The sequence below is a fragment of the Diospyros lotus genome, chromosome 14, assembly GCF_014633365.1.
Source record: "Diospyros lotus cultivar Yz01 chromosome 14, ASM1463336v1, whole genome shotgun sequence".
NCBI classification, from domain to species: domain Eukaryota; kingdom Viridiplantae; phylum Streptophyta; class Magnoliopsida; order Ericales; family Ebenaceae; genus Diospyros; species Diospyros lotus.
Genome location: NC_068351.1, coordinates 12,174,605 through 12,202,062, shown reverse-complemented (window position 1 = coordinate 12,202,062; position 27,458 = coordinate 12,174,605). Strand labels below are relative to the sequence as shown.

The 27,458-nt window shown below is 36.0% G+C and overlaps 1 protein-coding gene across 3 annotated transcripts in view; it reads left to right on the top strand.

Moving 5' to 3' along the window:
* The first annotated feature begins 3,571 nt into the window (after positions 1–3,571).
* LOC127789965 (light-mediated development protein DET1) overlaps positions 3,572–27,458 on the top strand; it is a 36,308-nt gene continuing 12,421 nt past the window's right edge. Inside the window, exons 1-9 of one of the 3 annotated variants that reach the window (XM_052319095.1) lie at positions 3,573–3,942; positions 11,073–11,500; positions 11,620–11,848; positions 14,190–14,327; positions 15,815–15,883; positions 15,998–16,054; positions 19,541–19,621; positions 19,842–19,880; positions 20,047–20,142. In XM_052319095.1, coding sequence (XP_052175055.1) covers positions 3,871–3,942; positions 11,073–11,500; positions 11,620–11,848; positions 14,190–14,327; positions 15,815–15,883; positions 15,998–16,054; positions 19,541–19,621; positions 19,842–19,880; positions 20,047–20,142 — 1,209 coding nt within the window. In that variant the 5' untranslated portion in view covers positions 3,573–3,870. Of the gene's footprint in view, positions 3,943–11,072; positions 11,501–11,619; positions 11,849–14,189; positions 14,328–15,814; positions 15,884–15,997; positions 16,055–19,540; positions 19,622–19,715; positions 19,881–20,046; positions 20,143–27,458 lie in introns of all 3 variants that reach the window. The other 2 variants (XM_052319094.1, XM_052319096.1) reach the window with 2 other exon arrangements.

Genomic DNA, 27,458 nt, shown 5'->3' with positions numbered 1-27,458 from the left:
TCGACTACACGTGGTGATTTACACCAACGAATTGAGCAAATGACATGTCGTGCCTATTTGTCAGGTATGTGGTGTCAAATGTGACAACATTGTCGAATTCCTTCAATGCTTGTCTACACTTGTTATCAGCTAAAAAAGACATTCTTTAATTGACACTCTTCATCCAAATCCACGTTAAAGTAAAAACTCGGACAAAAGGCTTGCATTTTCTAAAAGTAAGTTTGAATAACAGCAACATCTCATTCCCCAAGTCTTAACCTCCCCACCTGATCAATGTAATTCCAGCAATCATTTTCCACAAATGTCAGATTCTCATATCCACCAGTTTCAACAACAATTGAGTTAAAACTTTTGTGTAATGGAATTCCAACTATATCATTCACTTCAAGCTGCTGCTTCATATGTTCGTTTAATTTCCTGTTGCATTTATACAACCTAGACTTGGTTGGACTTGTTTTATGGTTATGCTCAAGATGGACTATGCTTATTTGCCATGTCCCTAAACCATCTAAACATGCTGACATCTTAGCTTTACACCCTAACTGCATTGTTAGTTGAGGATTTAGGGAGGTGCTAGCTTTAATATTTCTTTTGCCTTCTCAGCAACATGCATATCCCACATATCTTACCAGCCCATCGTCTCCATTCTTCAAGCTTCTTCTTTTAACAGGAAAACCCACATGGTAAGCATATCTTTTATAAAATTCAAAAACTCCAGTCTTGTCATTGAACTTCATTCCAACCTTAGGGATAAGCTCACTATTTTCTTCTCGCAGTTCGTTATTTAATGCAAGACACTCATTATGTTCGATAATTTATTTATTATCAACCAAAGTTCTCTCATTATCTTCAAATGATTCTACAAGCACAATATAATTTTCTGGATCAAAATATGGTGCAATCATATGAGAATATAATGTTAGATTTATAATTTGCATTATCCACATATATTCCTTTAACAAGCTTGTTTTATATGGTTGTAGTCTAAGGAATCTGTGCTAGATTTGGGAAAAAAAAAACAAATATACATATGTCACTCATTGTTGGTTTCCTTCGTTTTCTAAAATAGAATTGTTTGTCCGCAATAAACTTTGAAAAATAATAGCAACTGATTACAAAATTTGACCATTAACATCACTCATGCATTAATCCTATGGCTCACATTAAATTTGAAAAATATAATATTGTAAATTTTTTATTTAAGAGATAGTGTCTCGGTCAAGGGTGATGTGGGTTTCCAGTAATATCGGTCAAGGGCAAAGTGGGTTTCTGGTAATGAGTTTCCGATTTCGATAATGGCAGTCAAGGGTGAAGTGGGTTTCTGGTAATGAGTTTCCGATTTCGATATTGGCAGTCAAGGGTGAAGTGGGTTTTCAATAATGGATTTCCGATCTAAGAGACATTATAGAGAGAGTGAGAGGTGAGAGCTTAAGCGATAGTGTCTCAGTAAAAGAGAGAGTGGGGTGAGAGTGAAAGAGAAACTGTCTCAATCAAAGGTAAAATTGTACTTTATACTGAGAGTTAATATGATAATTTTTTTGAAATTGTCCAACCGTCTTTTTATACATGTAGCATTATCCAATCAAAAAGGTAAACTTCATTCGTATGTAGCCATTGAATCATCAAGGCCACCCATTTATTAGTTTAATTGCCTGAGTAGACTTAAACTCTATTGATCTTTATTGGTGGACTAGATTATATCTAACGGATCAATTGCTACTTTTTTTTTCCAATTGGACCTGGTTTTTAGAACATTGGTCTTTTGTTTTTTGTGTTTATTTTTTGTTTTAATTAAAAATAATTTTTAATATGTTGTTTAATAATTTTAATTTATTTTAGTTTTTTAATTGATTTATATAAACATTTATATGTGCATTTATTTCTCTTGTTACATCGGAATTTAAATTTTTTTTTAGGTATGCAATGACTCATTAACATCTTGACAATTTGTTCGATAACTGCAATTGGTTTCATTTTTAGAAGAATTTTAAAAATTTGCAAAAAAATTTGAAAACGGAACAAACTATCCAATCCATTTATCTGTTTTTATTTTCAAAATAAAAAAATAAAAACAAAAACAAAAGCTATAAATTGGATAAATGTGAAACTTAATTGAATAATATTCAAATAAATACTAAATTAAGAGTGTCTCTTTTTGGGGGAGCTATTCTACTCGCAAAAGATGAAAATAGGGAGCCAAACCAAAAAATCTAGCTCCAACAAATTAAGCTCGCTATAGCCAATTCCTTTTGTCGAAAATTTGGTAAAATTGAAAACCCTCGTGGTGATCAAGATTGTTTAAGTCGTCATCGCCATCTCCCCCTCTTCCATAACTACCATCAACACTAAAAGAGGCTGACTAAATGAGACGACGAGCAACAATGATCGTAGAAAATGACGTTGAAGAGATGGCAACCAACAGATTCAGAAAAGATAGCCAGAGAAGATGAGTTGCAGTCTCGACGAGAGATTAAATCGAGACTCTAACCGTCAGATCCAATACGACGGTGACAAACAGAGCCACCACTAGTAACAACAACACGATGAATGATATTGTGTATTTAGTTATTGATTTGGGTATTTGATTATTAATTTATGTATTTATGTATTTGATTATTTTGTATGTTTAATTATTAATTTTGTGTATGTGTGTATCTGATTATTTTATATATTTAATTATTAATTTGTATATTTGATTATTAATTTTATATATGCATGTATTTGATTAATTTGTGTATTTGATTATTTATTTTGTATATGTATTTATTTAATTATTTTGTGTATTAAGTGTTCAAATATAATCCCATATTTAGATTGAATGAATTCTTAAACAAAATGTGGCCAGTTATCTAAATTAGAAAGAATTGTGTTAAATATATTTATAATTTTTTATACAAAATTACACATTAGTGAATTATCTCACTACAAAACCAAATCACATAAAATTTGTAGCATATTTTGTTAAATAATTGTTTTTAAAAAATAATAGTAAATTGATTTAAAAATATATTAAATATTATTAATATTTAATAATGTAATATTTATTATTAAATTATAAAATAAATAATAATTTTTTATAGTAATGAAAATTACATGTAAGGTAAAATAAATAAAACTAAATTTTTTTAATAGATAAATAAAATAAAAAGTCAAATAAAGAGATTTGTGAAAAATGTGGTTCAAACATACATAATTTTTAAAATAAAATTAGAATAGATAATGAATTATTTATAATATAATAAAAAATAGAATAAAGAGCACGTTATAAGATTTTAAATTTTGATTTTGTTTGGTGTGATTTAAGGTGGAGTTTAAATTTAAATTTATAAATATTTTTGAGGGGTTTACTTATAAAAGGTTTATTAAGAGCTTGGAATGATAATACCAAAAGTTCTTTTACTTAAGTTTATTTTTTAAAAAATGTGAAAAACTTAATTCACCCCAACAGAATTGAGAGCACGTTTGCTCGTTGATTTGAATGGCGGCATCACAAAAAGTTGATAATTATCCAAACGGGGGGCGGTAGCGTAATTATTCTGATCTATGGTTGTGGATTGTAATAGCTGAAAATTACATGCGGGTATGTCCACTTATCCATCCGACTGTACGAATCGATCGACGACGAAGAAGAAGAAGAAGAAGAGCAGAAGCGAACACGAAGAAGAAGGGAAGAGAATTTCAAGGGCAGGCCTGCTCTCTGTGCGTTACTGCACTGCTCCAATTTTGCTTGCGATTTTTCTGAAAATTTTCCTACAGTTGAATCCTTGAGCAATCGGTGCTATCTCGACCCGAGGCAATTATCGTTTCATATCGACGATTCCCCCCTCATGGTGGCTGCCAGTAATACGAGCAACTGAGTTTCTGGACCTGATGTTTAGGAGCAACAACATCGCTGCCAGGGTTTTTGAGCGCCAGATTGTGACTCCGGCTCCGGGCACCAATGTGTGTATTTTTCGCATTTACTCAGCCATTCGTCTCCCAGTTGTTATTTCTATCTTGCTATCCTAGATTTGCCCTAATTCATCTCAGACATTTTACTGTCTCTCTGCTTTACACTTAAATTTTGAGTTGTTGCTCCATGAACATGTCTGCCTTCCGTCATCCTATCTTGATTTCAAGTTATGTTTTCTTGTGAATGTTCCTTTTTGTTGAATTTCATGGCTAATTCATTCTATCTAAATTGTTTTCTATACGGTTTAAATCACTATGATTTGGAGGGCTAGGAAAAGGAATATTTACAATCGAAAGTAGAAGCGCCATTTGAGTTGGAAGTGACGGGGACGGTTGGTGCTGCCTCTTGCCTCTTGGTCGTCAAATCGGATGTAAAGGTGATCGTTGCAATGTTGTCTAGTCCTGCTATCTTTGGAGCCGTTTTGTCTCCCTAGGTGAGCCAGGTGATACCTCCTAAGATCTTGGAGGGATTGTGAGTTGCTCTCCTATTAGTTTCAGGCTACGGAGAAAAATTATCTTTTGGCTAGTCTGTCTCACAATGATCGGACAAGGTGTGGGCCACATACCACTGCCAAGCTGGGAGAAGAGAATGAGTCCAAGTGCATTTGTGAAACCCTTGGTTCCAGCTAAATTCAGTTCCTGAAGAGTCCTGAGTGGAACAATACAACCTGTAGGTTCTTCCTGTGACTCAGGGTGCTCGAGGCATAAGAGCTATGGTGAGTTGACAATGATAGTCTTGACTGAGGTGAGTTAACAGGGAGATTGATACTGATGGGGAAGTGTGAAAACTGAATAAATTCTTCCTTACTTCGTATGTACACATACAAATCCTCTTATAGAGATGAGGATTATACAACACAGGAAAGATTAGAATACATGAAAATAAGGAAAGATTACATATACACAATTCATAGGAAAGTTTCCTAAGTTGGAATTAGGAAAGCATCCTAATCTAGATTTAGAAATTTCTAAAAAACACAAGATCAGAACAACTTCCAATTTCCCTATTGGATGATGAGCCAACCTTTCCTTCTTCTTCATTTTGTTAATCCTACGGGAATCAACACTTCCCCTCAAGCTGGTGAATGAATATCTATCATTCTCAGCTTGCATATCAGGTCTTCAAATCTTCTAGCAGCCAACCCCTTTTTTAGAACATTAGCCACTTGCACTTCAGATGGAACATAAGGAATATGGATTAGACCTGCATCCAACTTTTCCTTTATAAAATGCCAGTCTATTTTTATATATTTTGTCCTATCATGATGAGCAACATTATGAGCAATATTTATGGATGATTGATTATCACAAAATAACTTGATTGGACCTTTAATAGAGATTTTCAAATCCTCTAGAACAATCTTTAGCCATAGTAACTCACATAGACCAAGGGTCATAGCTCTAAATTTCGCTTCAACACTAGACCTGGCCACAATACTTTGCTTTTTACTTCTTCAGAACATAAGATTCCCACCTAGAAACACACAATATTCGGTTGTGGACCTTCTATCAGTGAGGGATCCTACATAATCTGCATCTGTGTAGCTCCTAATATCTAACTCAGTACTTGTCCTAAACAAAATACCTTTGCCTAGTGTTACTTTTAGGTAGTATAGTATCTTTCTCACTGCCTGCATATGCTTCTCTGTTGGGCTGTGCATGAATTAACTTACTTGGCTGACAACAAATTCAATGTCAGGTCTAGTATGTGAGAGATAAATCAAGCGGCTCACCAATCTTTGGTATCTTCCCTTATCCACTGGTTGACTACTAGGGCTTTCCCCCAATTTAATATTAGGCTCCACTGGGATGTTGGCTCATTTTCCTCCTAGCAGACTTATTTTTGTTAACAAATCCAAGATATATTTGCGTTGGGATAGAAAAATTTCTGCTTTAAAATAAGCCACTTCTGTTCCCAAAAAATATTTGAGTGTACCAAGATCTTTAATCTCGAATTCTCGGGCCAAACTGTCCTTGAGGACTTTCTGTTCTTCACGCCAAATTGTCCTTGAGGACTTTCTGTTCTTCACCATCATTCCTTGTAACAATTATATCATCGACATAAACTAGCAAGGTTGTCACCTTCTCTTTCATTGATATGGTGTGATCACCTTTGCTTTGGTGATATCCCATGAATCTCATTGCCTTAGAAAATCTACCAAATTGGGCTCAAGGTGACTACTTGAGGCCATAGAGAGCCTTTTTAAGCCTACATACCTTGCCTGGAATCTTCTTTTTGGAATCCTGGAGGTAGTTCCATGAACACTTCCTCCTCTAAATCCCCATGTAGAAAGGCATTATTCACATCTAGCTGTTGTAACTGCCACCCATAGTATGCTGCTAGTGATAGGAGTATTCTCGCCATTGTCATTTTTGCCACAGGAGCAAAAGTCAAGGTAGTCTACTCCATAGGATTGAGTATAGCCACCAGCCGAGCTTTATACCTCTCCAATGTACCATTTGCATTATATTTTTGGTTAAAAATCCACTTGCGGCCTACTGGAATAACCCCCTTTGGTCTAGGTACCAGCTCCTATGTTTGATTTTTATTCAATGCTCTCAACTCCTCAAGCATAGCTTGTTTCCAATTATGATCTTTTGGAGCCTCATCAACTGTCTTAGGAATGACAATGGTATCTAGGAAGGTCAGGAAGCTTTTGTGTTGTTGGGAAAGATGGTGATAAGACATATAGTTAGCCAATGGATGTTGAGTACAACTTCTAACCCCTTTTTTGATAGCAATAGGGAGATCCAAATCATTAAGAATAGGGTTAGAAGGAATCGAGGGTTGAATGATTTCAGTACCTGGGCTGGGAGTTGACGTTGATTCAGACTAAGGATCCAAAATGGGCTGAGGTCTTCTCTTGAATACATAAGGAGAGCCTTTAAACCTGACCAGGGATGGTAACTGTTGAGTTGCTTGATTAGGTATGTCTTGCTCACCAGTATTCTAAAACGCGCTAGGTGCTAGTTGGGGGCTAGACTGGGGCCTAGTGCCTAGCACCCAGGTGGGGCCGTCAAAATGCAAGATCCCTCCAATTTAAACCATAATTTCGCCTCCCAAAGTATTCCTAAGCTTTCCACGACGTCTTTTGGGAACCCCTCCGGCGTCTTTAAGGCCGCTCGCCACCGGAGAGCCCACTTTGAGGTGAACTTCCCCTACTTGACGACCTAGATCTGGTCTCCGATCCCTTCGATGGCCCGCTGGGAGCTTCGACGAGATTGGATCAGAGGATGATTTGTTTTGCACTTATATGGATGTTGAAAAGCTCGGATCCAGCTCTGCCGATGGTGGCGACGGTCGGATTGGCAATGTTGATGGTAGCAAAGGCAGAGGGGGAGTGGGGCTTAATCTGGGCCGGCGCCTAGGATGTCGATTGGCTTGAATTTGCAAACACTGCTGCTCATTGAAACTTGGTGAGTGAGTATATGTGATAGGCTGATCATTCTCTTCCGTCTCACTAGAGCTTGTTGGAACTAAATCCAAGTTAGGAAGAATAACACTTTGGTCGCCATACTCCCTATTCTCCCCTTGGGGACCAATACTAGAGGAGCCAAAGAAGGGTTGAGATTCAACGAAAGTAACATCCTTTGACACACAACATTTTCTAGTGGAAGGATGATAACATTTGTAGCCTTTCTGAGTAGGGGAGTAAACAAGGAAGATACACCTTAGATCTCTAGGATCAAGCTTATCTCGGTCATGCTTGGGAACATAAACAAATGACGCACAACCAAATTCCTTAAGAGGAAGAGAAGTATGCAAACCAATGTTTGGAAAGTAAGAGGATAAACATTGAAAAGGACTTTGATGATTTATAAGTTTTGAGGGAACTTGATTAATCAAGTAGGCTGCTGTTAGGATTGCCTCTCCATAGAAATGTTTAGGAACATGATGATGGTGGAGAAAGGCTCTAGCAACATTGAGGAGATGCCTCATCTTCCGTTCAACTACTCCATTTTGTTGAGGTGTATTTATGCAGGAAAACTCAGATAATTCCTTGTTGAAAAAACTGATGCAAGTAATGATTGAAATAATCTCTTGCATTATCAATATGAAATTTCTAGATAGGAGAGCCAAATTGAGTGGAAATTATCTTATGGAAGTATGGTAGAACAGTACTAATAGCAGCTTTGTCTTTTAAAAGAAAAATTCAAGTCATCCGAGTACAATCATCTATGAAAGAAATGAGCCATCTAGCCCTAGAATAGTTACGTATCCTAAATGGTCCCCAAACATCATAATGAATTAATGAGAAAGGACTAGAAGATAATTTATTACTAATGGGATAGGACACTCAATGATACTTTGAAATTTCACATACATCATAATGAAATGTAGGATCTAAGGTCCTAAATCAGGGAACATAGTCTTTAGTAAGGGGACAGGAGGATAGCCAAGTTGGTAGTGATGAAGCCAAATGAACAAGCAAGCCTTGGCTGACCCCGTTTAGGATAAACACTCTCCTTCTTCAAGTAATGTAGCCCAATTTGTTCCTTAGCAACACCAATCATGTTTCCCGTGTCTAGTGCTTGAAATTCACACATATGAGGAGAAAAGATAACACATCAATTCAAATCTTTAATGAGCTAATGGACAAAAACTAGGTTAGTAGATAGATTAGGTACATGAAACACCTGTTTGATGGGAAAAATAGGGCTAAGATTGACCCTGCCTTGACCTGTGATAGGGATTGAAGCTCTATTGGCTATGGTTATTTGTTTGGAAGTTCTCAGAGGCTTATAGGTTTCAAAAACATGCAGATCATGAGTCATATGATCAGTGACCCCTAAATCTAAAATCTATATGTCATTCCTATGAGTTTTTGAAGTAGCAAAAGAAAAATAATGGAGACAAGTACCTTGTTGAGCAAGAGAGCAAGTTCCATCCTGAATTCTCCTTAGGAAATTCTTGAGCTTGCTAATCTCATCTGCATTCAACTGATTAAGATCAGATTCAATAAAGGATTTTGCCTTATCAGTGGAACCTTCCTCCTGCTCCTTGTTTGAGAGATAGGCCTGATTTTTTGAAGCTAAACTTATGAAACCTCGTCTTATTTAAAACAACCTCTTTCCCATGCAATTTAAAGCATGTTTCTTGAGTGTGCTTTGGCTTCTTACAATAGGTGCACCATAACCCTTCACGGTTTTGATTTTTTGAATGCACATTTGATTTCCCTGACTGGGATTTAAATCTGGTTCCCTCTCCTTTATTGGATACCATAGCTGATCCCTCTGAACTAGGGTCACTGAGCATAGCTATTCTCCGGTTCTCTTCACTTCGAACTATGGAAAACACCTCATTAAGAGATGGTAGTTTTTCTCTTCCAAGTATTTGGACCCTAACTTGATCATACTCAGTATTGAGGCCTGCTAAAAATTCTACAATTCTATCCCGCTCAAGAATATGATTAATAGTGGTAGCATCTTCGCTACACACCATCTTAATATCTTGGTAATGATCAAGTTCAAGCCACAATCCATTCATCTTGTTATAGTACTCGGTTATTGTTAAAGACCCTTGTTTAGTGCTACTTATCTTGGTCTTAATTTCAAGAATCACCGAGGCATCTTATACTTTAGAATAGGTACGCTTAACCGTATCCCAAATATCTTTTGCAGAAGACCAAAACATGTAATTTTTGGTTACCTCAAGTTGCATGGAACTTCAGAACCATGACATGATCATGGAATCCTCAATATCCCATGTTGTGAATGTGGGATCAGAGGTCTTTGGAGCTGGTGCAGTTAAGTTAGCAATCCTCCCTTGGCCTTTGAGAAAGGTCCTCACTAACTGTGCCCATTGTATGTAGTTCTTGCCGTCTAAATAGTAGGAATGATGCATTCTTGGCAGCTCTTCAGTGAGGAAGTTTCTGGTTGGCTGATCAACTGGAGCTGTTTCTTCTGTTGTCATGGATGGAGCAATCTCAGAAATTTTTGACATGTTCAGTGGAACAATCAACTGGATGAGTAGGACATGGAAGGTGCAAAGAAGGTAGAACAAATAGGACGAAGGAGGACAAGAAAGTGCAATGAAGGTACACTAGGGTTTAGAAGAAACAGGAAGGTATCATAGGCTCTAATACCGTGTGAAAATTGAATAAATTCTTCCTTACTTCGTATGTACACGTGCAAATCCTCTTATAGAGATGAGGATTATACAACATAGGAAAGATTACAACACATGAAAATAAGGAAAGATTACCTATACACAATTCTTAGGAAAATTTCCTAAGTTGGAATAAGAAAGTATTCTAATCTAGATTTAGAAATTTCTAAAAAACACAAGATCAGAATGGCCTCCAATTTCCCTACCGGATGATGAGCCAACCTTTCCTTCTTCTTCATTTTGTTAATCCTATGGGAATCAACAGGAAGCACTAGCTACATTCCCCTTGCCGAGCTAGGCCTCTTCAAGGAGAGGGTTGGGGAAGGGAGAGTAAGTGTTGTTTGTGAACCATGTTATGATGCTGGTTCATCACATACATGGCGAATAGTAGGTGATTTGGTGTTGTTATGTGGAGGATCATGTTCCATATAAAGGCGGACTATCATGACACTTGAAACATCCTGGGTTTTCTACATGGGGTAGTGAAATATCCACCCAGGTTGCCGTTGCTCCATTTGTAGTAGGTTTTAATCCACAAGTGCATCTTTCTTGTTGTCTAACGAAACTAATTTTAACAGTATGAGTTGATTATGAAAACTTAGGTGTTTGTAATCAAATTGGTGGTGATTATCTCCATTGCCATACCACTGCTTAGCTTTCTCGTCCTTTTTATTAGCCAAATGCATCATTTTAGGTTTAAATGAAATGTAATATTTTGCCTTTCTTCTTTTGATGGCCTCATTTTCGTGGAGGCCTGCTAGGTTGGTCATAGTAGGTAGGGAGGTACTAATTTATTCATTCTCCTTTGAATGTTAATACTTCTTGATTTTTCTTGGAGAAATATTTCATTTTTTCATGACTGAAGGAAGACTATTATGTGGCTACTCTCAGTGAAAAGAATTATTATTGCCATATTTGTGTATAATACTGAAGCAAATGCTATGGTTTTTATTATTGAACCTTCATTGTAAGGCTCAATTCTAGACCCTGAATGATAGGTTAATACTTGCAGATTCATCGTGTCAGGCGGTTTTATGAGAATCTAGTCCCAAGTTGTACCATATATGATGTAGAATGTCCTGATCATTCATTCCGCAAATTCACTGATGATGGTCAGTACCTTATAACTTTCAGCAGAAATCATCAGGATCTGATTGTTTATAGACCAACATGGCTGTCATTTTCATGCAAAGAAGAAGATTGTGATACCCATGACCTTCCCTTTAAAGCCAAGAGGTTTGAAAGCTTTTTCACCCAACTATACTGTGTACAACTTGCTTCCGGCAGTGAGTTTATATATAAAGATTTCTTCCTTTACATAGAAAGTAATCATTTTGGACTGTTTGCAACTTCAACTACACAAATTCATGATGCACCTGCTGCTGGTGGAGCTATTCAAGGAGTCCCATATATTGAAAAGATAACATTTCACCTTGTGAGGTGCGGAACCTTGTTTCCATCTAGCATTCCATAAAATTTTAAAAGATTTAGCACATGTCACATATTTTGTATGGTTCATTGTGGCATCTTTTTCATTATAATTTGGTTTGTGCACTTAGATTGGAAGATGGAGTTATTCTTGACGAGAGGGTTTTCCGCAATGATTATGTTAATCTGGCCCATGGTATGGGTGTGTTTCTGTATGACGATTTATTGGCTATCGTGTCTCTCCGCTATCAGACAATACACATTCTCCAAATTAGGGACTCTGGAAACCTTGTTGATGTTCGAGCCATTGGGGAATACTGTCGTGAAGACGATGAGCTTTTTCTAAATTCCAATTATCAGGCAAGTGTTAATGATTTTCAAGTTCTCCATGAGATTATACTGAAGATTTACAGGCATTTTTTTGGTTAGACATGCTGTCACATCTTATGAAGCACCGAGAAATTTGGCATACTCATCCTCATGCAGACTAGAGGTCACAAATCTATTTTTCTCTACCTTCATGATAAAGAAGAACAAAAATTTTGTTGCTGCATGGCCTATTCAGAAATAGTAGCCTTTTGTTTCTAAGAACACCATGCTATCTTGATATGATATAAGGTCTCCCAGAAAAATCTTTATTAATTTTTTTAATATTATTTGGTAGTAATTAAAAAAATCAGACCTACAAGTTGTTTCCATCTGCAAAAAGTTTAATCTCATTCATCAAAGGCAAGGTTGTTAACACTGTTTTATGGATTAAATGATCTTGCAATAACCCCCTCTATCAATTTCTTTTTGTGATATTTCCAGTGGAAATGTATTGAATAATGCAGGAAGTATTGCAAGAAGATGACGAATGTGTTGATTTAATCAGTTATGGGGCCTAGTCAACAACTTGATAGCTTTGTGGCTTGTCAAATGAAATAATACTTGATTGCTTTTAGTTTCATATAATTTGGCATTTGCATTGAAAATAGTTGCTGATACCTTTTCGTTCTCTCTCTACGCTGATGTTATATTAGGAGCAAGAATGACTAGAACTACAAAAAGTCAATTTCATAATGATTTTATTGCTTTCTTTCCCAAGTCTGGAAGTTAATAAGCTCCCCCTCCCCTCAATTTCTTAGGAGCCTATACTTAGTCGGATTGAGGCTTGATGTTGTTGTCTTGGTTTCCTTAGGATTTGAAGTTTCTGTGTCTACAAAAGGATGGAGCTTGAATCATTAAGTTCAAAATTGCAAACAAGAGCATGGCATGCCTCATACTCTAGTATGTGGGAAGATAGCGATTTATTTTTAGATTACATTATTAGAATTTAAGGCAGGCTCTGCTCTCTAGGCTAGTTTCTTTTTCCAAGTAATCATTTAAAATCACATTATTCTTAAGTGGTATGCTCCATTCCTTTTACATTTTATGAGAACATTTATTGCTTTTGATCACTCTATTCGTAGTTTGACATGAAAGTGTAGCACTTTTCACTAGATGCATTTCAAAAAGAAAACCTTGAGGCACTAGCTGTTTCCACTGATCTGTATGTAGTTTCCATTGTCCTCCACATGTTCTTCAATGGCAGCAGTGGCTGGATGTAAGTTAATCAAATAGACCATAAGTCAATCTATTTTGGGGTTTCCTATGGTTGTCATGAGAGTCAAATTATGTGTTCTTATTTACAGCTCATCTTTAGTCTTGGATAGGTTTGGAAGTTGTATTGGTTTTTGAATAGAAAAGCTAAATCCTGTCAAGTTAAGGAGTCATTGGATGTTTGCATAAAGCAATAAGCGAGTCTAATTCAATGGAGTTGAGTTTCCAGAGAATTTGTGAAGTTCTTTAAGCTCCATTGAGCCTTTTTAATGCGATTCTGACCCTAAGTTGTGATGCCTTGAGTTTTCTCCCTGTTTACTGTGTCATTTTACCTTATAAAACTCCAGAACCAGATCTTATAGCACTGCAAGTCAATGTTCTTAGCTATTGTTGACAGACCTTTGCCTTTTCATTCCCTATACCCTATAGTTTATTGACCTTGTCATAGACCCTTGGAAACCCTCTATTTGCTCTATTATTTTATCCATCAAACCAGATTAATTAGTTCCTAAAACCTTCCATTTAATGCTCTGTCATAATAATTAAGGGCTTACTAATAGCAGGAGACTGGTTTCATGATAATCCTTGCACCATTTTGAGTTTGAAACTGCAAAGGTTGGTGGTTTATGACAAGTTTCCTTTGCTTCATACCAGTGCTTGCATGGTGCAAGAAAGGTTAGATATACTGTGGGATAGTATGCAAAAGTAAAAGTGCTTGTAGAATTTGGCTGATAGCAAATATGATGTTGATTTTCAAACATGTGGCGGATAAATCCATTGCATAGGACTAAAGTGCAGCTCGTACAGATTTTTTCATTAAAAGGTTATTGCCTATCATCACATACCACAACCTTTAAAAATCTGGTTGCACTTTTGGTTCCTGTGTTTTATTTTTCGTGCTGATTACTTATTTTGCTCTCTCTATCATTCTTACATTGTTATCTCATTGAATTTTCTGTAAATTGAATGCTTACAATTTGTATTTAAAAGGTAATGTCTATAATAAACATGATAGTTCCTGTTCTTCTGTACTTCTTTGAGATCAGGTGTCCTGTTCATGAATTAAAAGAAACAGCATTAGCCATTATGCACTTATCCTGATAAATATAAATTACATCAGGTGCCTGCCAATCATGTTGTGAATGGTCTTCAGCACAATCACCCTATTTCAGATAGCTCTTTTCTGAGTGGTATCAAACAGCGCTTGCTTTCATTCATATTTCGTTCGATATGGAGTGAAGAAACTGATGAAACGCTGGTTGGTTATCATGTCATTGTTTATTTTAGCTTTAATGGTTTGATTTATCTCATGGTTTTAGGTAGTCTATGCAATTTGTGCTCCTCTTATTATGATTTTTTTTATAGATGACTTGCTCAAGTAATTATTTTCTCTTTGAATCATGCATCTTGAAATTAATGAGGATGTTACCCATATAGAATATTTAAAATGAAAAACTGCTTTTGTCGTTTTATCTGATGTTAAGATTCCAGCTTTATTGTTTGGCACAAAATGTTGGGCACTAAAGAACCAATATGTGCAAAAAATGAGTATAATGGAGATGAGAATGTCATGATAGATGTGCAGCCATACAAGAAAGTAATAAATTAGACATGAAGCTATTTGTCATAAGGCCAGAGTGGTTCCTTTGAAGATAAGATGCGTGAGATATGATCAAAAGATGGTTTGGTCATATGAGAAGAAGACCAATAGGGGATCATGCAAAGAGAGTGGATGTAATGGAATAAGTTTTTAACAAACAGGTAGAGGAAGACCTAGAAAAACTTGGTGAGAGGCAACAATGAAGGTTGCTGCTACATACAATCTTATTGTCAAAGTCCAAAGCTATGAACACCCTCTAGTTTGCATTTTGTGTGTTGCCTTCTAGTAGGATGCATTTAGTGGATGATGGTTATTCCTTGTGGCTTGGTGGCCCTTATAGTATGTATGTAGGACAGATGTATTAACTCGGACTTGTATTGAGGCTGCAGCAGAAGGCTCTACTTTTAGGATGAAATCAATAGTTTGTGTGGCTGAAAGGTAGTAGAAATCAGGGGATTTGCATTAAAAACTTTTATTTTGACAAATACACTGACATGCTCAGAGGACACGTTCAGTTCCAGCCCAATCAAGTTGGATTCCCTCTCCAGTATGGGTAGTCTCTGTGACATGATGCCGCACCCCCCTTTCTGGTGGGGAGCCCATGTTTATTTTCCTTTGTGCCTGGTTTCTTCCATAACCAATGCGCTCAGTGAATTGTCAGGGCCTTAAGGGCTTCTTCTTCTAGGGAGGAAGTTACTATAATGGCAGTGATCGTGACACCCTAGGGATGGTTGACCAAGATTGTGTAGAGTGGATTGGGTTTTAACAAACCTGTGGGGGTTGGTTTCCTTCTTTGACAGTTCTTTGGTGTCATGGAGGTACTACCATAGTGGATAGACAGATTATCTGTTAGTTTGTGGCAAAGGATGCTTAAATTTACATTCAATAAATGGACCAGGCTCTTATTCTGGTTTATTTATTGGAATTTTCTTCCTAATCTTTCATTTCACTCAATGGCATCTCTTCAAGACCTCACCAAGTCTTATGAAGGTTTCTTTCAATTAGACAGTTAGGTGAGTTCAATTAACTTTTAATGGTTAGCTATATATGTAATCAGACTCCAAATTTTTAGAATGTCACACTCCACTTGCTTATCAAAAGGATTTTTTTTTTTTTTTCATTGCTCTATTGTCTTGTTTAACCAGAGAATTCAGGACCTGAAGAAGAAGTTTTACTTCCATTTCCAAGATTATGTTGATTTGATTATTTGGAAGGTAGGGTTGTATCTTTTTCTTTTATTCATTCCAAATTTTTATTTTATTAGGTCTCTATTCAAGCCTGTATATCTTTGTCACATAAGAATCTAATCGTGTATAAAATTGGGACAGGTGCAATTTCTGGACCGGCATCACCTACTAATCAAGTTTGGCAGTGTTGATGGAGGGGTGAGGTTTCTTCTCTTTGCCCTTCTCACATTCCTCATTGTTTTTCTTTCCTTCTAGGCTTTCTGTTTGATGTGTGCTTCTTTATTCTATCTTTTTAATTTTTCTGAGGGTAAATTTTGGTCACAGCTCAAAATTTCTAATTCATATTTTATTAGATCCACTTAGATGTTGAGTCTAGTGTATGGGTCTTGTTTGCAACTTGCCTCATTCACGCCTCCAATTTGTTGTAATTGCATTCTCTTATATTGCGATAATATACTGCTATATTTCATATTCCTAATTATCTCATAATGTAAACATTCATTTTCCAACTGAATCCACTTAAACTCATCCAGGATAGGGTAAGTTGTGTGCTGAGTAAAACTAATTATCAGCCAGGTCAGTGGATGATGTGTTGCAGTTGATATACCTTTAGATTTACATCAAAGGCCAATGAGGTTTGTATAACATATGATCTGTTAGTGTCTTATCTAGCTTGATTTCCATCTTTATTCAAAAGTTTTTTTGACCAATATGAAACAAAAAGTAGAGAGCTGCAGAATATGGCCCCTTGTGGTTCAAGTGATTTGTGGGGTAGAGAAATCAGAGATCCTTTAATTTAGGGGAAACTTCAATAAGATATTAGAAAGATTGACTTTTTGAGTTAGATAAATTGGACTCTTTACCTCTGTAATTTGTGGTGATTTCCAATTTCTCCTAACAATTTGAAAGCCATTGGAACCTAATAGATATTATAAAGAATGACTTTTGAGTTGGATAAATAGGACTCTTTACCTCTCTAGTGTTTGGAGTGATCTCCAATATCTTCCCAACAATTTGAATGGCAATGATTTGGACCATATTTTTTCACTTTATTGTCTAACTGTTATGGGGGTTTCAATTGTCTAATTGATGTTAAATTTGGTTCAGTGTTGGGAAAAGGGGCATGGGACTATCTTTTTGAAATATGTGAGCTCAATATATTAATGAAAGTATAGAAGATGTACATCAAAGACACGGAACAAGAGAGTTCCAAACAAAACTATACCGACTTGTCTTATGATAAAATTTATTAATTATTTTGCCCTTATTTATACGAGACACGTAGCCGATCTCACATAGTGGGATAAAGACTGGATATGTTGTTGTTTATATAAGACACGTCTCAATTTTGGACTTTATATCCAGGATTATCCATTTTGATTATATTTTTATGACCATTGATTATATTTTTATATGTACATACTCATATAGAGAGGGAGATAGTGTTGGATGCTACAAAGCACAGAAATGGATATGGACACATAGCATTGCCATGATACAATTTGGATACTCAGTTTCAATAATTTTTGGGAAATTTAGGAAAATATGACCAGACACAGTATTGGATAAATATTTGGACTATTATTGAAGTGAGGTCCAATTTGTGGAGCCAAAAAAAGTGAAGGCTTGCTGTATTTTGTTTATACCAAAGTTGTCTATAAAAGTTTATTTTTTTTTACATAGTAAAGACACTATAGGCTTATAAGTATGCTCTTTTTTGATATACTACTTCAAGTAATTCAATTACCAGAAAATACTCCATATTTCTGTCACGTTCTAAATACTCAGGGGGGTGGCCTATATGGGAAAGTAGTTATAGAGGTTGTTAGCTGTTTCTAGAAGGGGGCTATATGTAATTGTAATCTCAGTTTTAGCGGGATGAGAGGTGTGGGATCCAATATATAAGGACCCGATCCCATCCGCTGGATTTATCCAGAAATTGAATCCCAAATTCAATCTGAATTTCTCCCTCATTCTCTCTCTCTCTCTCACTCTCTCTCTTTTCCGTCTCTGTTCTCCTTCTCTGTTTCTCCCATTCTCTTACTGAATTCTCTCTGACCACACTGATCGGAGGGAAATTGGCGTTAGATCAGAGATCTGACAACTTCCTCTAAGGTTCACTCAATCTTTAAGCCAATTTCTTTCTAACTCATCTCTTTACATGCTTGACGAGAGAATTCACTGGAGCTCAGAGGCCATTACATATATTTTATATCTATAGATGAAGATAATAATTATTCGTTATCTTTTAATGAAAAATATATTCATAATTTATTATATTAAAATAGTAAAGTTATTTTCAAACTTTGCATATTTGGGAAAAAGTGTGAATAAAAATTCCTAATACCTATTTTACAGAACTCTATTAATATACAAGTCAAAAGGTTTTTGAGTTTTAGAATTCTTGAAATTAAAAACTCCAAAGGAGAAACTAATAGATAATAGTTTACATTGTTTTTCTTTCTTGTGACTTTCAACCATTTTTTCAAACTTATAATGTGCGGGGTCTGATTTGTTTAAGTGATGGATGTCAGTGTTTTCCTTTTTGGCTCTGGGCATCCTCAAATTTTCAAAGAAGGTTCTGCTTCTGGGAAAACTGAAAAATTAGTGATACAAAGGTGGACAAGTGTCCAATACATTATTTGAAGTTGTCTTCAGTACAGTGTCTGATTTGACATGAGACTTTCTTAGAATTGTCAGTGCCTTTTATGTTGAAGCTAGCTGTGTATGTTGGTTTCTAGTAGTAGAAAAAAGGGCATTAACAAGATGGTGATAGCAATAGTGCCTGGTTGCTTGTAGAAAGTTATTAACTGGTTTGTCTGACATGTTTAATTGATGGAGATGGAGTAATACATTTACAAACTGGTAGAATGATGGTAGTTCTAATTTTTTCTTTTCTCCCAAATTCATAATAGTGTGTGAGAATGCGACTAATTAGAGACTAATTGAATTTATCTGGTGTAATCAGTTGCAATTCGATAAAATCAAAACTTGAAAGCTGCCACAAATTCAGGGTTTATTAGTGTAATTTATTTGCCCTTTTTATTTTTATTTATTTATTTTTGCATTTGACTGATGGATAGGGTGAACGCATTTTGATTCTTTGTAGTATTTTCTTGAATTGATTACTAATTTTGTCTGATCCCTAATTAAGAACCTTCCCCTTTTTATTAGAATATTAATTAATGACATTTATTACCAAGGGGACATAACACTGGAAAATACATTTCTTTGAGGATAAATACTAAAACAATAAAGCTTATTCCAAGGTTTACAGTAGATATTGCAAGCAGCAGTTTATGGTAGTTGGCACACCATTGCCAGACCATTCACTTTACAAGCCAAACTACAGCTATTTTTCAATCTGCCTTACCCTCAATCCCGTCTTGTTTACTGAGAAAAGAGGGTTTTGAAAAGAAATTCCTTGAAAAACTAGGCTATGTATCAACAAATCCTGAGTACTAATATACTTGTGGTTCATCCTGATCCAAATTAGTTCTAGGTCAACATTGTGGCAGTGGCTATTTGAGCATTTGAGAATAACCTCTGACCTAATGAAGGCTGCCCCTACCTCGAATCTTTGGTGTTTCATTTCATAGAATCAGATTTTCTTCCTTGAGTGAAATAAGCCTTTCTTCTATGTAAGAAATGGATTGATACAACTGCCCATTTCTGAAACCTCAGATGGCAAGAAATGCTGATCACCATCCAGCACTGTTTGCTGTATATAACATGGAGACAACTGACATTATTGCGTTTTATCAGGTATCTGCTTACGATCCATAGTTTTTTTGTTTTTCTTTTTTGAATTTAATGGGGGTATCTGGCATGCTCATGGCTTCTTCCTAATTTATTGTAGAATTCAGCAGAAGAGCTTTATTTCTTATTTGAGCAGTTCTGTGATCACTTCCATGCAATGTCAAAGTATTCATTGAATGTGAATTTCATATCATCTCATTCAAATAATATTCATGCTCTTGAGCAGCTAAGGTGCAATAGAAATAAAGCCACCAGCTTCTCTCAGGTATTCAAGTATAGTTATGGTATCTTAAGTTCTTGCATTTTTCCATTGGCATTATCCTGAATAATGTCTTCATGACAAAATCTATACAAGATTATCAATGGCTCTCATTGTCATGAATCTGTATAGTACTGTCATTTCAGTTATAATCATTGCTTTGATTTTGCAGTTTGTGAAGAAGATGCTGGTCTCTTTGCCTCTAAGCTGTCAATCACAGAGTCCTTCTCCCTATTTTGATCAATATCTCTTTCGATTTGATGAAAAGGTTTGATTCACAAATTTAACTTCCCCTTAAATGGTAATGTCATATCAGCTTTGAAAATTTAATTATATAGTGAGGAACATTCTGGCACCTAATAACTGTGTTCCAATTCAGGTGATGAGTATACCTCATTCCCTTTTGTTTATTTTGACAAAGCAGAAAATCTATCTAGAAGAACTAAAATCTGTAAGGTTTGCGTAATATGTGACTGACCTTGTCAAGGTCCAAAAGTAAAGGAAACCATTTTGAAAACCTATATGTTTGAGTGATTCTGAAAATCACTTGTGCATGAATCCCTTGTAAGTGCAATTTTCTGGTGGAACTTCAATCAATTTCTTAGGATGCATCATCCTCTTCCATGTCATTGACCCAAGCCTAGTTGAGGTGACAACAATTAAAACTATGCCTCGCCAGAAAATAAAGATGAGCTAAGTGTGAAGCGATAGCTTCGAGGTGTAAAACAGAAAAGGAACACAAAGAAACGAGAAGAAGAAGTCGTGAAAATGAACCTCAGAAGAATGAATTAATCAATCAAGAAATGAGGCATAGCTGGATATATATATATGCCAGCTATCCTTACTAACAAACTATTACAACTTGCAACAATTGCCTTAACAACTTAACTAACAGTCACCTAAATACAACAACAATACAACAGCATAACTAATTACTCGTGTAAATCAAACTACTCAACATTAATCCCTTCTACATTCCCCCTCAAAGTAGACCTCCTGGCAGGAGTAAAAGACTTGAGTTTAGGATCAACTGATGCTGCAGTAAATAAGGTGTGCATAGGTGACAATTTTAGTCCCAGCTTATCACACAAGGAAAATCTATCCCTTGACAAACCCTTGGTAAAAATATTAGCAACTTGATGAAGTGTGGGAACATATTTGATTTCAATCTCTCCTTTCTCTATCTTCTCACGAACAAGGTGCACACCTATCTCAATGTGCTTAGTACGAGAATGAAATATTGGATTCTCTGCTATACATTTTGTTGCTAGGTTATCAAATTATAAAATGGGAACATGACCACAAGGATATCCTATCTCAGAAAACAAAGATTTGAGCCACAAGATTTCATTCATTCCTTGTGCCACTGCTCGATACTCAGCCTCTCCAACAAACCTGGCCACTATAGATTGTTTCCGTGAGCTCCAAACCAGTAAAAACACACAACCCACTGGTAGAATGCCTGGTAACTTTGCAACCAGCATGGTCAGTATCCATATAAACTATTAGGGACAAATCTCTAGAAGTAGGAGCAAACAACAATCCCAAACTAATAGTTCCCTTAAGATATCGAAGCAACTGTTTGCTAGCTAGCCAATGTTGCAATTTTGAGGATGACAAGAACTGACTTAATTTGTTCACAACAAAGGCTATATCTGGCTGAGTATATGTCTAAGTATTGGGGAGATCCAATGATAGTTCTATAAACAGAAAGATAAGAAAAGAATCACCCTCATCAATTAATGACACTTCCGAGTTCATAGCGGTAACACAGGGTTTGCAATCTTGCATGGCTGCCTTTTTTAATAGATCTAAGGTATATTTTGATTGAGTGTGTAGAAAGGGAGAAAGTGAAGCAGTATTCTCACACACTTTATTGATATCAATCAGAAATATTTATACAAGTTTCCTAAGAATCCTCCTAAGAATTCTCCTAATATTTAGGACTAGATTATAACCCTATTATCTAGGATTATATGTTATTCTACTAGATTACAACGCTAAAAGATAATACAAAGATAATCTAAGAAATAATACAAGATAATACAAAGCAAAATAACAAAATAAATAGAAAGATGATAATGGATGAGTCTCTTGGAATCTTCAAGGCCCGACCCAGTCTTATTTTATTTCTTCAACAAAGTGAGATATATACCATTAGCATCTCTATATGCTTCAAAACCTGGAAAATAGTTGATAAATCCTAAGGTTTTGAGTGCAAAATGTGTGTCCAAATCCTGAATGCAAGCTCGAAGAGCTATAGGGTCAAAACCCATAACAAGTATATCATCATCATACACCAATATGAATAGCACATACTTAATAGTCCTTTTAATAAACAGAGATGCATCAAAACAACCCTTATAAATCCCCAATTCTGCAAGGCTATTCTCAACTTTGTGTACCAAGCTCGAGGAGCTTGTTTAAGGCCATAAAGTGACCTTTTCAGTTTACACACATGAGAAGGAAATTGAGAATTTTCAAAGCCTTCAGGCTGTGACATATAAATTTCTTCAACTAAGTTTTTATTAAGAAACACATTGTTAACATCTACTTGTTGAATGTCCCAACCAAAGGTGATAGCCAAGGAGAATAAAACTCGAATCGTAGGAGCCTTAATAACAGGACTAAATATTTCAGCATAATCAATCCCAGGAGTTTGAAGAAAACCCTTAGCTACCAACCAAGCCTTGTACTTAAGAACCGACCCATTAGAATTATACTTGATTCTAAACACCCACTTGCACCCAATGAGGTTCATATTAGAAGAAAAAGGGACAAGATCTCATGTGTGATTATGCTGCAGTGCTGAAAACTCTTCTGCCATGGCCTTATGCCAACAAGTATATAAGAGAGGTTCATGGACTGAACTAGGTTCTAGGGTACTAACTGGGGCATGAGGAGAGGTAACAGCAGGCTGTTTAGCTTTGGACTGGGTGACCATAGGATAAACTGAATGAGCTGGAGCAACCCTAGGTTTAGGTAGAGAGTGTTGAATGGGTTGACAAGGCTGCTGATCCAAAGTAGGCTCTAAAGCATGACTAGAAGAAAAAGCAGGACCAGCAGAGATAGCAGTGGATAAGATAGGAGCAGAGGACTGTGCTACTAGCAAAGTGATTGATTGGTCCTTTGCTCTTGCTTTTACCATTTCATTGCATCATAGACATCATGCAATGCATTACAACATGATAAATTTTCTGATTTAGCTTTTCATAGGGAGTTAGTCATGTCCAATCCAGTGAGTTTAACCAAAAACTTGAATATTAAGTATTAAATATCAAAAAAATAAAAATAGTTAACTTTAACATAAAATAATGTTCCTCCAATAATTATGATTATGTTAATGTTATTGCTGTCAAATATAAAAACAGTGGCAGTGAGTGAGAGCGAGCGTAATTATGGAAAGGTTAGAGAGAGAGAGAGCTAAAGACGAGAAGGGCGGGTTGTTTGAGGAGATGAGGAATTTGAAGGGAAAGTAGGAAGGGAATGAAAAAGAGTAGTAGAAGGACCAGTGGGAACAAATTGAGTTTGAGAGGAAGAACAAGAGGAAGGTGAAAACAAAAGAGGATAGGGATATTCATCCGAATTGAATTGTACATGTCTAGAGACATAGATTCTGCTCTAGGGATGCAAACATTTATACTCTGCTTGTGCATGACTATAATCAAGAAACACACATTTGGTAGAATGAAAATCAAATTTATGCTTGTTATAGGGTCTGAGATAGGGAAAATGAGCACATCCAAAGGGTTGTAGCTACATATAGTTAGGTTGTTTGTTGTAAAGTAGTTCAAACGGAGAATTAAACTGCAAAGGTAAAGAAGGTAAAAGGTTGATGGTGTAGACAACAGTTTGGAAGGCTTCTACCCAAAACTTCAGTGGCATATGAGTATGAGCTAATAATGTAAGGCCCATCTTAGCTACATGTAAAACGAGGCTAAATACCACAACTTTGAAGATAAGGTAAAAATGCTTTAAATTCCCCCACCATTATCAATTTGGAGGGGTTTGAGTTTGGAGTTGTATTGTAATTCAACAAATTTGTGAAAGGTTATAAAGGTAGCTAAGGCATCAGATTTGAGTTTCAATGGGTATAGCCATGTGTACCTAGTGTGAGCATCAACAAAAATTATGTAATATCTATACCCTTCTGTGGAAATAATAGGAAAAGGACCCTACAAATCAGAGTAGATTAATTCCAAAGGTTTGTTGACTGTAATTTGGCAATTAGCAAAGGGAAGCTGGTGCAATTTCTCAACTTCACAAGAATCACAGAAGGAAACATTAGAATTTGAACAAGAAACACGAATTTTATTTAGAATAGACTGCAATACAAGAGATGAAGGATGCCCTAATTTGGCATGCCATTGCTTCCATACATTGTTTGTGTGGGCTACATTTACACTAGATGACAAATCTGAAGAAAGTAGATGTTGTCTTTTACATTTATTGGAAGAAACAAAAACAGGAATAGCAAAATTTGTAGGTTGTTTGGGCTTGACAGAATGGGAAAATGCTGGCATCAACTGATAAAGGCCATCCTTAAGAGTTCCTCGAAGTAGCACCATCCCAGAGTCATTTTCCTTAACCAAACAGAAATTAGAATTAAACTCAGCAACAATATTGTTATCTTTAGTGAGCTGAGAGACACTAATGAGACTCTTCTTCATATTAGGAACATGAAGAACATTAGATAAGGAAATGAAAGAATTAGGACTAGTTGGAGTGAATAATTGATTGATACCAACATTAGAAATAGACAACCTCTTACCATCACCAATGACAACTTTATTAGCACTAGTGTATGGAGAGTGAAGTGACAGATTGTTAAGGGTTGTGATGTGGTTGGTTGCTTCAAAATCAACAAACTAGGGAGAGTTGCCATGATAGGAGGACTGAGATTGAGAGTCGAGAGATTGAGGCAAAAAGCCACAGTGAGTACCTAACAGAGACCCTACTTTAGCCATAAAAGCTTCATTAAATTCATTAGGACCAGCTAGATATACTTGTGGATCTGATTGCACAAAAGAACCACTTCTACCAAAATTCTGATTAGGAACTCGTTGAAAGTTCCTGTCAAACCAATGGTAACATTTGTCCCCAAAATGGCTAGGTTTTCCACAAAGTTGATAGTATATTTGCCTACCACCAGACCTACCACGACTTTTTCCTTTGTTCATGTAATTTCCTCCATGAGACATAAAACCTCCTCTATTATTATTACCAGATCCATTACCATTTCTAGGCCAATATGAAGCAACATTAACATTAATAGATGAGGAAGCAGCAGAATCAAAATTAACAGATGAAACGAACAAATTCTTGGCTGCTAAATATTGCTCATGCATTAATAACAAATATTGAACAACCTTCTCCAAATTTATATCATTCATCTGATATGTAATAAGACTAACCACGGTCTCATAATCATGATCTAGGCCATTCAGAATAGCTAACAATAAATCTTTGCCACTTAGGGGTTCACCAATGGTAGCTAGGGCATGGCCTATGGTTTTGATTTTCAGAATATCCTCATTAACAGAAATAAAATCCTTCTTAATTAACCGTAATTGTTGCTTCAACTGAAAAGACTTTGCTATCGTTTATTGCGAATAGAGATTTTTAAGTGAAGACCATACCTCCACAGATTATTCATAATGAATCACCTATGCAAGTACCTCCTTATCCATTGTGGAGAAGAGCCATCATAGCAACAATTGATCTGATTGGATCCAATTGGTGTTGGTAGGATTGACTATCGACGAACCAGATCCATCACATGTAGGATTTGGAATGTATTTCAATGATAGTGGAGACTTGTTGATGAACGAAAGCAAGTCGAACGCCCTGATTATCGCTAAAATTTGCGCCTTCCAAAAGAGGTAATTGCCAGTGTCTAGCTTGATCGGAATGAAGTTAAAGGCCTTTGTAACCGAGGAGAAATTGGATTGCAATTCCGACGATAGAGAGGAGGAAAGACGAGGCACAAAAGAAGAACTAGATTCTTGATTAGCAAACATTGACGCTAGTCTATGGCTTTGATACCATGTGAAGCGAGAGCTTCAAGGTGTAAAACAGAAAAGGAACACAAAGAAAAGAGAAGAGGTTGTGAAAATGAACCTCAGAAGAATGAATTAATCAATCAAGAAATAAGGCATAGCTGGATATATATACACCAACTATCCTTACAAACTATTACAACTTGCAACAATTGCCTTAACAACTTAACTAACAATCACCTAAATACAACAACAATACAACATCATAACTAATTACTCGTGTAAATCAAACTACTCAACATTAATCCCTTCTACACTAAGAACATTATTGGGCTAAGCACACTACCTTTATGTAGAAAGGGAGAAAGGGAAGCGGTATTCCCACACTTTATTGATATGAATCAGAAATATTTATACAAGAAGTTTCCTAAGAATTATCCTAAGATTTAGGACTAGATTACGACCCTATTATCTAAGACTAAATGTTATTCTACTAGATTACAACACTAAAAGATAATATAAAGATAATCTAAGAAATAATACAAGATAATACAAAGCAAAATAACAAAAAATAAATAGATGATAATGGATAATCTTCAAGGCCCGGCCCGGTCTTGTTTTATTTCTTCAACACTTTATCCATTTGATCCACTGATGGAAGAAATAACATGGCCCTTTAGCATTCTCCTCAAGGAATGAAATAAGTTTGTCTTGGACCTGAGTTTTTCGAAAGGCATTGAAGTAGTGAAATCTGGACTTGCCTTCTCCAAGCAGATGACTCCTCCTCAGCTGTGTAAGCCACTCTTGCTTATTATCACTTTAATCCATCGTTGTACGAAGCCTCCTTGTCCATTTAATAGATGGTATCAACCGGCCACTTTTGCATATGATCAATGAGCAAATACACACAATATTGCAGTGAACAACACAAAGAACTCATAATTGAGGTGATTTATCCAATCCAATTTATGCGTTATAAGGCACATATGGATGATACTATCATTTTTTTCTGTTTTGAAGTCAATCTGAAAGTCACAGATTATTCGGATGGGGAAGATGTCTGGCTAGGCCAAGTTGGTTGATGCAGGGTGGGTTCTCTTCCAGCTATTTAACTTGCTTTGCCTTGGTTTCAGTTTAAAACCAAATAACCATGGTGTGATGTGGTGAAAAGGTTGCCAAAGCAGTTGGAGTGATGAAAAAGTCAATGTTTATCAAAGGGAAAGAATACGATGTCCAGCTGTCTACCTATCTCATTCCTTGTCTATGATTTAATCCTTGTGGTTAATAATCTTGACAAGATGTAGTGAGACTTTATTTGTAGGCAGAAGAATTATGTAGATCTATGGATATTTCAGCATTAATGCCACAAATCTTCTCCATTTAGGCAATGTTTAGTTAGGGAATGTACAGCTAGGCAATATTCTCTGTTTCCTTTTTTGTTGATTGATGATTTGTAGGAGATTCAAATCAGTTAGGGATTATATTAGATTCCTTTCTTGTATATATATATATATATATGTATCTTTGATGTACGGTAAAAAGTAACTAAAGTAATCATCTTTTTTTTCATGGTATCAAAGTGGGT